This window comes from Sinohyriopsis cumingii, chromosome 18 (genome assembly GCF_028554795.1).
Source record: "Sinohyriopsis cumingii isolate HCF-2022 chromosome 18, ASM2855479v2, whole genome shotgun sequence".
NCBI lineage: Eukaryota > Metazoa > Mollusca > Bivalvia > Unionida > Unionidae > Sinohyriopsis > Sinohyriopsis cumingii.
The window spans coordinates 40,322,299-40,336,444 of record NC_142978.1 but is presented as its reverse complement, the minus strand read 5'-3'; the positions used below and the strand labels follow the sequence as shown (position 1 = coordinate 40,336,444).

The window sequence follows — 14,146 nt, the reverse complement described above, 5'->3', positions numbered from 1 at the left end:
ATTATGAAATGAATTTGAGAAGAATAAAAGGAGAAATTGGCGAAACTTAAGAGGACAAGATGATGACGACGATGACACCCACGAAGCAATGATGATAACTAATCAAAGAGGGCAGACAAAAATTAATGCTTAAAATATGAATAAGACTGAGTATTATTATCCGGAGATTTAAGAGTATTGCCCCATTTCTGATCACCATATTCCGGTCATTTCATTTACATAAGACACGAAGACAAGAAGCTGGTCTCAAACTTCTGAACTAAAGGAGAGCTGCGATTTACATTAAAACAGTAACACCTGAGTTTGTCTTCTAGCATGTATTTTCTTTCCTGATATATCTTTATAGTGCGAGATAGGCAATACCGTTAACGTATGTTAACTAGTTGATTGCTAGGAACGCTCATAAGGTCTCTGCGTCTCAGAGCTCGCCACTGGTCAGCATTAAATTGCTATGATGGATGATTACAAATGTTTAAATTTTGACTATGCTTTAATCAAATCAAACCGTTTAATTCTTTATATGAATCTAATTATTAAGAAGTGAATTTAAATCAATCTTGCATAGGATATTGCTTATTTCAATGGCGTTCTTTTATCCAGTCTTCATTTGGTAGTATTCTATACTTAATGGTTTCTCTATTATACGTGTAGGAAATATGAATGCGCCCCATTGGATCTTGTAAAAGAGTCGGGTAGCTCAGTTCAACACTGCCACTGCTTTCACTTTCGTAGTCCAAAGGTCTAGTATGGGGCCACGTTTGCCCCCCATCCGCCGATAGGGATATAACAATTGGGTTTCTCACGTTTGTTGTTGGATTATACACAATGGCAATGTTGCCAGATGTCAGGACCGTCGCCTGAATGCCGCTGTTGTTGTTTGGAAGAGTCGTCTTGGAGGGTTGCGACCAAGTTTTTCCATCATCCACACTGATCGCACGGTAGATATTTTCTGCACGACGGTCTCGAAAAAAAGCAATCAGCTTAGGCTGGGCTGGTTGAACACATGAAAGAAAAGGAAAAGAGAAATAACAATAGATTTCTGTTTAGATATTTGTGATATTGTTTTTACAAAAGACTCACTTAAGAATATATTACACGTGAACATTTGCACTAGGGCACGACCAAAAGGCTAGAATTTACTTAAACTGAGCATACATCAAGCATTGTTAGGCTTGGCATTTTTCAGATATAGTTATTAACAATATCATATACGCGTACTATATATATATATATATATATATATATATATATATATATAGAGAGAGAGAGAGAGAGAGAGAGAGAGAGAGAGAGATATGTGTTTGTGTTTGCGCGTGTGTTTGTGTGTTTCTTGTCGGTACGTTACAAAAGTGTCTCATTCTAAAATTCAAGACTCAATTTCGCTTCAATTAATTGGCAGAAAAAAACATAAAAATATAAGAAATAGAGTGATATTGCCTACACGAATTGGGTCTGATGACTGTTGGCTGCACGAGGTGATCAGAATCGGTAAAAAAGTACTCGTTCCATGTATCGAAGACATTGCGAGTCACCGATTCTTTTATGTAGGAGGTATCTTTCCTACTTCCGCCTGCGTAATAAATCGGGTACAGCCATGTGTTTCTAAGGGAGACAACTATCCTATTCCGGTCGAAGCTACCTGGTCGCTGAAACATCACTTTGGGTGCAGACCACGTAGAACCATTATTTAAAGACTCCAGGACCCAGATTTCTGCTGACTCTGAGCAAAGGAAAATAGTGTTTTTTTAAATGGTACAATGGCAATGTACGTGACGCTTCCTTTTTTTTACAGTCATTAGGTTTTGCATCTTTCGGATCGCAAACAAGTTCAGAGCAATTAAATCTTCCAGATCTTTAATTATTCATGTATCGACTTTGTATTTAAAAAGAGCAGCGTGAGAACAAATTCTCAACTTATTTAGTTCGCGGAGGAGATTCGCCGCCGTACTATGCTAAGCAAAATGCATGCCTTGGTTAAAAATAGAACTTCTTTCTTTTATCTCCCTACGAAACATTTCACGTTATCTTCATACTTTGGACATTCAACTTCAGTCGAACTAAAAGTGTCCTACTAACATCAAGTGCTTTTTATGATATAAATGGTTATGCTGAAAATGAAATCTCTCTGATATCAATGTATAAATAAGGTACGAACAACATCCAATCATACCAGCACACACGAACGTACAACTTCTAAAAACCTTCTGACGCAAAAACACACAATATCCGTAATAATCCATTAACCTTTCCTCACCCTGGATACGAAGTTCGTGAACATTCGTTTCTTTTACATGAATCAGTGTAAGTGAAATAAAAACGAGTTTAATGTGAATCATTTTCTTATTGTTTATATTGTATATTTATATTTTGATTCTGAATAAGTTCACACAGTTTGAGGAAGGTTTTAACTTTTTACAAGAATAGCCACGTAAAGTAAGACTTGCATGATCCTAAATGTTATGCTGCGCTTCATCACCAATTTGCACATCGTAGAATAATACCATGTATGTATGTATGCATGTATGTATGTATGTATATATATATATATATATATATATATATATATATATATATATATATATATATATATATATATATATATACAAGAAGGATTTGCCTGTTCCAGATAGAATAAAATGTACATCTTAAATTTGCAACTTAAGGTGACTTGTCTGTCCCAAAATTTCATATTCGTTAACAGATATGAGTAGTTATATGGGAAGATAAGGGGTTACAAGAGACACTTGGGGGTCATACGAGAACTCCTATGTTAACTTTGTCCACAGGGTTAACATGCGAGAGACTTTATGGGGTTAGTAGTGTTTATACGGTCAAATGGTAACAATGGTAACATTGTTACAAGTGTTATGGCTCCCATTTGAAGCTAGAATCTTTGTGTCGAAGGCCGCGCTTCCCAAAACAGAATTAGGGCCAATATTTGATTCGATTGGATTCCATTTTGAGCAAGGTAAGAAACGTAAGAAATATTTTTGTACTGGTAAATATGATACGAAGCTTTTTAGTTTCATAAGGACCGCGTAATGGGACTAAACCTCAGACATGGAGAGTATATAAGAACAAGGCAATTAAAAGAACGAAACCCTTTCATCATTGAGAATCTGTGAAATGAGTAAGAAAAGAAATACATTTTTCAGTCAGTAGGATTATCAACAAGTTACCTTCACCAGTCATCTTGACCCGAGATGAGCCATTTATGGCCTCTTGCTGGGTGTGGAACATATATAGTATGCTGGTCTCATTGTCGTAAAACAGTACTGGATTCTGGTTGGAGTATCCTTTCCTCTGCGATACAGTTGCCGCATTGGTCCATGTTCCAGTACCGTTCAAAAGTCTGCTGACTACGATGGCAACGTCACTATATCCTTCCTCCTTCCCACTAAACCAAGCAATAATCATGTCCCCATTAGGCAGACGCTCAAGAAATGAGGCGTGGTTTGATTTGTAAGGTGGTATTAGGTACGCTTCTTGCGTATTGTCTGAAGCATTCCGAATAACGCCATCAAACGCAATCCCGCCAGATTCCAGGAATAGGTTTGTGGATAAAATCAATTGAATAAAATGAATCAAGCTGAAAAGATGAAAACATGATAAAACGAAGAGAAAATATTTATCATGATACATGCTTTAAAATGCTGTGCATATTTAGTTTGCCCTAGATGATGATGATGATGATGATGATGATTGTTATTATTATTATTATTATTATTAATTTGTCCATATAACAGTTATTTATATACCAAAAAAAGATCCATATGAGTTGCTGGTTTACAGCTGAATCTTCCTCCTCATCTTAATTAATGCAGGAATCATTGCGTGTCTTTGTGGGAGGAGGGGAAGAGAATGAAACTTTGCCTATCGGCGTGCATGTGTGTTGAACTTAGGCAAAACCTAATCGTTTCGTCATAAAGTACATAAAGCATTGTTTGAGTCGTGGTAGGAAAATGGAGGAAATTAGCTGTATTGTTAATGTGACATTTGCTATTGATGTGACATTTACTGCTGTGACATTTACAATTGATGTAGCATATACTATTGTTGTGACATTTATTATTGATGTGACATTTACTATTGATGTGACATTTACTGTTTATGTGGCATTTGCTATTGATTGATGTGACATTTACTGTTGATGTGATATTTACTGCTAATGTGACATTTACTATTGATGTGACATAAAACTGATGTGACATTTGCTATTGATGTGATATATACTATACATATCTGGCACTAACTTAAAAGTTATGGAATTGAAACCAAAATATAAGAATGAATTAGAGTTAAGACAATTTCAGCTTCATAAATGCAGTTGCAGAAAGAGGAGAGAGAGAGAGAGAGAGAGAAATGCAGAGAGAAATAGAAAAGGAAGAAAGAGAAAGAAAGGAAATTTCAAAATAGGTTTAAGAAATTAGAGCTGGCATGTGAGAAGTATATCCGCACTTTACACGTCAGTTCAGGTTTGATGTTATTAAGAATATTTGGTTAGTACCCTCTTTAAAGAAAAAGATGTAGATAAATGATTTCCTCATTTTGAAAATAAATGCTAAAATTTGAAATGGACAAGAGAGCATTGGACACTGTTATTACAAAGTGCACTGAATATCAAAGCTCCTAGCAGCTATACTTCCCTGTCTGCACAACAATGTGCTGATTATGATCTGGTTTCGGAAAATATCTTGAGGATTATGAGTTTGCACTTGAGGCATATAGACAAAGGTTTAGGAACTATAAAGAAGAAACTGGATAAAACCATGTCGAATTTGCACGAGAAAAATAGCAATTACGTGATAATTGGTGCTTAGCCAAGAAAGTTGGTCAATATTACGAAAACCTCAGACAACTCATATTAATTGAAGATTTCATGAAGTGCGTCCATAGAGACACTAAGACTTACTTTGCTGGGCATAAGATCGAAGCATTAGAAAATGCCGTTCATACACCAGTCGAGTATTTCTTAGTTCGCAGAGTTTCTTTTGTCAGTAAATATTCCACTCAGCAGTCTTTGGTTAAACAAATTCTGTCCAAAACAAGCAATCCAAATCTCAGTTTGGTACAAGTTTCAGGAATCAAGTTTCTGATAAGATTGATCAGAACTCCTTTTCTCACCCATGCGACAGAAAAATCTACTTGTTTTGCTAGCCTTAATTTTCTTGTCTCAGTCTAGTCATCTCAGACCAGTCGTCTCAGTCAAGTGTCCACGCGCTCAGAACTACTTTTAAAAAAAGAAACCCTTGTTGTCTTCTGCTGTGCCTGACGTAGTTGTACTAAAATCAAACAACAACAACAAATATATAACAAAAACATAGTAACTTAAATTAAATCCATCTTTGAGAACAGACCATATAAAAACAATTCGAGAGAGACAAAGACAAACGCATATGATGTCGAGCTTTTTGGTATCATACTTGTTCGTTCCACATAGCATGGTCAATTTTATCCTGTATGCAGGCCTAGCTCAATATATTTTTAAATCAGCGTCATTAAATGTAGCTAAAGCTACCTAACTAGTTTTAAATACTTCGTGTGAAACAAATTATATACTGTTAGCTACATTTAATGACGCTGACCTGAAAATAACTGCTACAGATAGGATAAAATTCTCAATGCATTGTGAAATGAACAATATAACAGAAAACACTTATCCATGCATATATGCTATAGACCTATACACTTCATAGCCTCCCTACTCTCTTAACAACTACGGAAAACTTAGTACCAGAAAAAAAGTGTTATATAAAAAGTGCTTTTTTTTCTAATTTTGTTAAGCATCTCCACTGTGACCCGGTTGAATCAAAAATATACCTACAATATTTAATGACAAATAATGCACTTATCAACCAGAAGGAATAATTTATCCGTCAGCACATTAATCCATAAGCAAATTTCACTGTAGCACTTGCCATATTTCCAGGACAGAAAAATAAATGTTCAAAGAATCCTTGAACTTGAAAGTTTAGCACATGGTTATCCACTCCGTTTTTGGAGGGTCTGTTATATAGGGGGGTAATTTTACAATCAATATTAAGAACAATACAAGTATGTCATACACAGTTTCACCTCCTCCAAAGAAAAGAATAGTTATATACAATAGTGACACAGATCTCTAACTACCCATGAATAATCTAAAGAAAGATGTTACTCTTCGTTACAGCTTGTACTAAGTATAACTACAGTACAGTAGAGCTGAGTAGCCAATATCGTTTTATTATTTACAATATAACTTTTCAAAATTGGAACTGATGAAAATAATAGTTTCTTGTAATAAATATTAATTATTTATTGTCAATTTCATATAACATCCATATATTAAATGTGATAATACCTCATTATTATACAACGTTCTGTGTTGTTATTTTTCTTTGCTCACGCGTATAAACTGTACTTCGGACGCAAAGGTCACACCACAGCCTTCATTAATATATTTATATTCATGCGCATCATGTAAACATTGTACGTGAACACTAGTGCAGAATTCTTTTTACTTTAAAGGAAAATATTGGGTGAGAAAAATAATCTGCGTTGGGGTTTGGACCGAGACAAGGAAATCTCAGTCGCGGGTTTATATTACATGTCTCCCCACTCGGGAGAAAAATAATATAAACCCTTGACTGAGATTTCCTTGTCTCGGTCCAAAGCCCAACATAGATTCTATATATATCTTCCTACGTGCACCTATTACAAGAAGAAAGGGCACGTTATTTATGATTTGCTACAAATTGAAAAATAAGCAACATAATCAAGACAGACTTGGTCCAAATGCTTTGATTTCTAGAGATCAAGGTCAAGGTAACGTATTGAAAGCAATACATTTGTTGGGTCAAAAATCCAGTCTGATTTTATTATGGAGAATTATGAATGATTCATGTAGAACGAATCTATATTACTCATGAATGGTTCTGCCAATCCTATCCCTATTAAAGTTTTAGATACACGAGTAGAGTGCGGCTTTGTTAACGTTACTCTCCACTTGTAACTGACAAGCCTTGTTTGGATCAGGTATTATTTATAAATTATTTTTCCTCGGGTATTTCGCCATTCAAACCGCCGAAAACGGGATAAACCAGCGCTGATAACAGTAAATAGTTTCAGAGGATACGGAGGGAAACCGATAAAATGGACGCGATTCGTGCAGACGGTACTAGGCAGAAAATAAGATGGGACGGGTGCGGGTGGGGGTAGAAGACTAGTTAGAACCATTGCCGGTTCGACCATGAGGCCGGGAGTGTCACAGTAGGTGCTCTGATGGCTGGTAAGAAGTAATATGAAATAGTGACTTTTTAACAAAATATTACTTCGTTCTATGAGGATCAATCTTGTGTATTACCTTAATTTCAACGTACCTTCGGGTAAGTTTTCACGTGCATTCCTATGTGCGCGAAAGCGGGGTTTGTATCGCCATCTAAGGTCTTGGTAATTGGTTACGTGATCCAGCAAAACAACAAGAACAAATTCTTACCATTATCATACAATGAATTGGTCAACTCACCTTAACCACACTAACACAACAAATGTATCCAGCAAAATATAATACTGATATTCTGGTAAAGAAGGAAAATGGCTATGAATTTATTTGCACCGTTTTATTATTTGTAAACTTACATAAATAATAATTGTAGCGACTGACAGATTTGTGTGATTTCTTGAGAATCAGTTACGGACGGGTTTCAGTGTAGAAACATAAAGTTATGTTTGGTTCAGGGTCTAAATCTGTATAGGATCCAAAGAAGGATCATTCATTCCGTTAATGTCATGTACAGAGTGATCACCTGCTCAATATGATCAGCAGTAATCAATAAATGATTCAAAATACATAGTTTATGTGCTTAATGGTTATATAAGCACACCAATATGCGTCTTTTAATCTTAAAATTTGAGGTTTTTTTAGTGGTTGAATGGTCAGAATCACCACTGAAAGAATACGGGTTCAAATCCTACCATCGGAGTATCCCAAACTAGCTACCGTGATGTGACCTCGAGTAAGGCACTTTAGTCAATTTGCCACGACATTAAACAACCTATATATGATATAATGCTTTAAAACACCATACCTAAATTAAATTTCAGCGTTTAGAAATTATTCTATTGGTGTAGGTGGAATATAATAAACTGATGATACAATTCAAATTTTAGTTGAACGGACTAATTTAAATAGGTAAAATATGAGGGTAGATACTGTAGAATGTGATTATATTTGCTATGCAGAAAATTATTCTTTATTTGCAGTCAAGTTTGAACTGTAATGGAAGAAATACTTTACACAAGTAAGATGTCAGTGATTGTTCCCGCGTTACAAAGGCATTATTAAATTTACGATTAGATAGGTAACAATGGAGACAATAGGTTGATTATTTCAAAGTAAGCATGTGTTATCATGTGCAATCAGTGAAAAATTAATTATAAAGTTTTGAAAACCTCATGCCAACTGATTGATTTACCTTGTGTCAGCCATTTCTTGAGTCCGATTGACACACTTTTCAAACCTTGATAAGAAATACACATGCAGAAAAGATAAGAAACACTGTAAGCATGAACTTCTCCTACTTGGGAACGAAAATGTATATAAGTAAATTTAAAGAGGATTTGCATTACAGTAATAAAATAGCATGAGATGAGTTTGATGTTATTTATGAGATGGGTTTTGCTTTTTGGCTCAGCAACACACGTGTCTTTCAATGCTGAGGAACGTTTCTTGCCCATAGATACACCATAGTAGCCTACATAAGCTAATCTTAGTATGATATATGATTCGAACTCGCGCCGTTTCGATCGCAAGTCACGCACGCTAACTTCTGAGCAATTGCGGCTTCTGCCTCCATTAGTAGAGTTAAAATTGCTGCACTCTCTCGCTATACAAACAGACTGTGTAGCGAGCGAGCGAAAGCTACAGATGGCCGGGTACCAGTCGATAGAGACTCTTATTACTGCAAAAAGGAGAGAGAGAGAGAGAGAGAGAGAGCATATGATTTATTCTACATCCCAAACCTTCAGGGGGCAGTTAGGGAAAAGAAAAAACAATTTTACGTCAGGTGCGTATCAGGTCATGTGTGAATTTACGCGGTTGCGGTGCACATTAAGCCAGTCATTGTAGTTGTCTACATATGATAACCCAAACTCAATTCACTTTGTTTAATAAACACAAAAGTATTGGTATGTAAGGTGACGTCATAAGATTTAACGCGAGCCTATTAAAACAAACATAAAAATGCTTAATTTAATAATCAACCCCTCACTCTCTTCCCTTAGATTCCTGACAAGTTCTTTTTTTGACAAATAGGATTTCAGTTGAAACTTGCACAAATTAAGTTTGAATGGAGTTACCATCATTGCAATCGTCCTGCAAAATGAAAAAGAACAAGCATAGTTTAGAAGGTCCATGCTCGATGACACAGGGTCAGTTTTTCAAAGCTTCAAACATTAAAAGATGTCAGATTTTGATTGTTTCATTAGAAAACTTTCTGAAATATGTTAACCGCGTGCACTGTTCCGCCGTTGTCAACGCAGCCCAAGTGGGCACGTCCGTTCTAATACGTTTTTGTGTTTTTTTTTTCGCGTGGGGGGAAGGGGGCATGATACTTATTTTAATAGGAATTAAAACAAGGCAGTATTATTGACTGAACCCTAATATTACATTTGATTGATTTTTAAAAAATCAAACGCTTAGCACCGCAACGATCTAAAAGAATCAGCGATGGGCAGAAGTAAAAATTGTTGGTGATACCAGTTTTTGCAAACACAAATAAAACCATAAGGGGATTATCAAAAAACATCGCTAGCTTCCGACTATGACGGATCTTTAATTACTAATTGTCTGGTACCAACATATATTAGCAAGATAATATCATAGGTCGGCAAGTAAAATTAAAACCGTCTCTTGATTGGTTAGTGAGTGACGCCTTTCACTCAACAGTTACGTCATTCCTATTTTTGACTCTTCCCGACCCACTCCCACCCCACCCACTTCCCTTGAACTGTAGTAATTTGTAGGTAACTTCATAAAAGTGTGATGCATAGTGGATACAATAGTTCGTCTTTTCTCCCAAGATTAATTTTGATAATTAGTTTCGGTCTCACCAACACTAGAAGTGTGTCGCAGTTGTCAACGAAAACTCATAACACCATTTATATTCATCATTAGGAAGTATTTAATTTTAAGCATAAGAAATTTTATTTCTTACGAGTCTGATATAAAAATGACTTTATGAAATAACGACTACTAAAATATAATCCTGGTTACTAAGATTTGGAACGGTCTGCCTCGGCAGACCTTTTACACATATTATTTAATTTGTTATCTTTCCATCGCGTATTTTTTATTTGAAATCATATAATTTTCGTTGCTAAATTTATTTTTAAAAAATTAAATTGTATGCTTGTTAAAAGTTTGCTATTTTCTTGTGTACAGCGTGAAGAAATGCGTGCATAATTGTGTTTAGTACATTAAAATAAATCCGGGGTACTGGCTTTTGGAGATCAAACCCACAAAGAAACCTTTATCCTGATAGCAGACATCCCGACACCCAAGACTACCATCCACATTGAATGTTGGAACGTGCGGACTTTGCATCCGATGTGGAGACCAACATAGGCTCTCCAGTATTTGCACCAGTACAAGCTGGGTCAACTATTCATCAGAGAGGCCAGATTGATAGAAGCGTGCGATAGAACACTGGCCTATACTGGACATACCATATCATGGTATGGCAGGCCTGAAGACTAACAAGGAGCAATCGTAGCACTGGTGATCCAAAACAACTGAAACACACACATCCATAATGGAAACCAATCAATGAGCAACTGATATATGCTAGTTTCAGCTCAAGAAGTCACTGATCACCATTTATGCTTGCACAGAAGACGATGAGGAAAAATACATATTAATTAACAACATGCTGACAAATGTCGAAGAAACACCAATACATAATTGCCGGTGATTTCAACGCACAAACCGGATGGAGATAACACACAAACAGAGCTATTCAATGGTAGACACGGAACAAGAGCGACCAATGAAAACGGTGAAAGACTTTGTGACCTTTGCGAAGACAGCAACCTTATTATAAGAAGGACTTGTTCCAGTGTTACAAAATCAGCAAGATAACATGGAAGCTTCGATGTCAGTCTCCAAGTCCAGATAGACTACGTTCTGATCAACGACAGTTGGAGACACCCTTTGCAAGAAGTACGCGTCAAAAGGTAACAGTCTACTGGTAGTCAAAGCTTGTACTGGACCTGAGAATAGTCAAATTGGAGAGAAGAATAAATTAACCTTTCAGCGTTGCCACACAAGAAAATCTCAAAGTCCTGCAAGTTCAGCATAATCAAGAATGAGACGAAAATGATAACATTCATTCAACAGTCATGCACGAAACTGAAGAGAAGGTTTTCATCCTCAGTAAAGCACAAAAAGAGGAATGGACCTTCCATTCTCGCAGGGCTGCTATTGAAGAAAGACAACGGATTATAGAGCGCATACTAAATGAAAATAACCAGTCTGAAAGACGGGATATTCCAATACTACTGTGACAAGGATAGTGGAGTGCAAAAATAGTGCACGAATAACTCTCTGCAGAAGCATGATAGCAGCAGAGAGATGTAGTCTCTGTACAAAATCACAAGGAAGCTTAATGACATGTCAGAATTTACCTTAAAGAGTGAAGCTGAGAACACCGCCTCCGGTGAGAGGAAGAAAATAACAAGATGGAATGACCACTTTCAAAAGGTGCCAAACAGACTAGACCCACTTGTTTACAGCCTTGGTCACAGAAGCTGAAGAGTACATTTCACATCACTTTCTAGGACATTGCTGATACTAAAGTCAGATAATGCATCAAAGCTAGCTAACAGGAATGGGAACGTTCCTAGTGAGGACGGCATCTCCTTAGAAATGATGGAGTCGTAAGACACAGAGACTCCAAATCTCCTCAGAATAATATTCAAATAACATGGGAGAGCGAATAGAGCATCGACGAGTGGGAAAATGGAATTTTGGTGAATGTAATGACTGGAAATAATTTTTAAGATGATCACTATTGCAGCTGACGACATCATTAAAAAAACACACTGGTTTTAGAAAAGACAATCCCTTCACCCCACAACAGATACTGGACCAGTCAACTGATGTGTTTGTATGTATGTGTGCAAGAAAAGACAGACAGAACTGAAAATAAACAAGAAGAAAAAGCAAATTAATAAAAACGCCACCTTAAACTAAGAATCATATCACTGTGAATAGCAAACTATTAGAAGATGTAATGGAATTCACATACCTCGAAAGTAAAGTGTCTACATACGGAGAGATTAAGAGAGAAGTATTAACGTAGGGTTAGCAAGGACAATAATATCTTTATTATGGTGAGATACACATCGAAGTTTTAAAAAAAGTTGGTTTCGAGACCAAACTAAGGATCTCCCGAAGCAGTGTCCTCAGTACGTTGCTGTACGGCGCATAATGCTCAAAGCTAAACTCAAAGATAGCACAAAAAGAGGAAACCTTCCAAAATCAGTCCTGAGGTATATGTATAACATCTTGTAGTCTAACCGGATCAGAAATGATGTTCATCAGAGGAAAGAATCAACATTATGCTGTCAAGCTTGTGAAGAAAAGAAGGCAGTTATGGCTGGGACATGTGTGTCGAATATCACAAGGACAACCTCTGCTGGAGCCCGGAATGAAGACGGATTGTCAAAAAGGCACACGGAAGAAGACTGTGGAGAAGGAGATGAAGCAATGCGTGTGTCTTGACGTGGAACACAATAGACAGGATGGCTGCTATCTCATTCTCAGTGAGGTGGTCCTAGACATTCCTGTTTCACGACAAAAAGAAAGAAAGAAAAAAAAAACATGCTTTAATCGTGGGTTGTTGCATGGATGATGCACAGACACTGTCATGCTAATCGAAAGAATATCTCCCAGCGACGCATTAGGGGAGAACCCGAACAATATGTAACGCTGCGATGCAATTCTTGGTGATCACGATAACCAGCAATAATGGCGTCATAGATTAGATTAACCTGGATGCGATTATCCAGACAATGTTTGACGCGGTATGGTATCCGGACCCTCCGCGTCCTGTACATAAGATTTGCTGGCATTCAAGAATATTGGAAATATCTCCAGGCTAAACGAGAACCGTTCTGAATGACGACTGGGCGATGTCAACTGCGTACTGTGTAAATTCAATCGCGATAGCAGAGCTGAGTGAGGAATTGTGTACTCGCCTGTATATTTTATAGTCTTTGACGGTCACCAAAGAAATCCTTCGCCATATCTCATTACTGATCAATTCAATGTCCCATGCGGCTGTGGGAAACCCAGCAACGTTCCAGGATAAAGTTGCAGAACAGCAGTTAAGCTTTCGGGTTCCGTAGGTGTCGAACTAGTGTCCAACTCGTCTGCAAATTGTCCCATGTCCGCGTAGACATAATCGATGGTGCTGTACCTCAGCAACAAGTCCATATTCGTAAATAACACTTCGATCTTGTTACCGTACCGTGGTTTAATCCAGTCATAGTAGAACTTGTACGTGAGCAGCTTTAACAAATCTGACACGAACTCCCCAGCGTAATCGGATTTCGTCAACCTTATCCTTGGATTCCTTGCTGTGTACAGCAACGAGACCGGAGTCAAATATTTACCTGATTCGAATATTGGGTCTGCAATAAACATCTGAAGTTTACGTTCGGCACTGTCCCGAAGAATATCGATGTGAATTTGTTTTCGCAGATTTTCCCATTGTTTTCCAGACAATTTTCACCAGCTAAAAAATCCTTTTCAAATTCATTCGTGGCAACTGTTCACAGAGATTTTATTAATCCATGCTTGTTTGCGAAATGTCAGCACTAGATGGATATCGTGTAAAAAGCAGTACAACCGCAAATACACAGCAGGCGTCGTACGTGGACAGCATAGTTGTGTTTCCGGCGCAGATTCGGATCTAGCGTGGTGCATCTGACGAACTTACCGCAGGATTCGTCTACAAGCGCACACCGGTACAGTGCCAACCGAGAGCGCTTCTTGGACAAATTGATATTTGATGTGGGCGCACTGAGGCTCGTTTGGTTATTTCAAGTCGATTTCGAAGAAACATCTATGATAGATGTTGCTGTTTTACTTGCAGATGTGTTTGAG

General features: G+C 37.2%; 1 protein-coding gene across 1 annotated transcript; it reads right to left on the bottom strand.

Moving 5' to 3' along the window:
• Positions 1 to 471: 471 nt before the first annotated feature.
• Positions 472 to 3,540, bottom strand: LOC149776461 (uncharacterized). Its single transcript, XM_089942401.1, has 3 exons — positions 3,180 to 3,540; positions 1,442 to 1,720; positions 472 to 991 (listed from the first exon to the last, which is right to left on the bottom strand). Exons 1-3 carry the CDS (start codon positions 3,415 to 3,417, stop codon positions 579 to 581), a joined length of 930 nt encoding a protein of 309 aa, XP_089798527.1. The 5' UTR covers positions 3,418 to 3,540; the 3' UTR covers positions 472 to 578.
• Between the last annotated feature and the right edge of the window lie 10,606 nt (positions 3,541 to 14,146).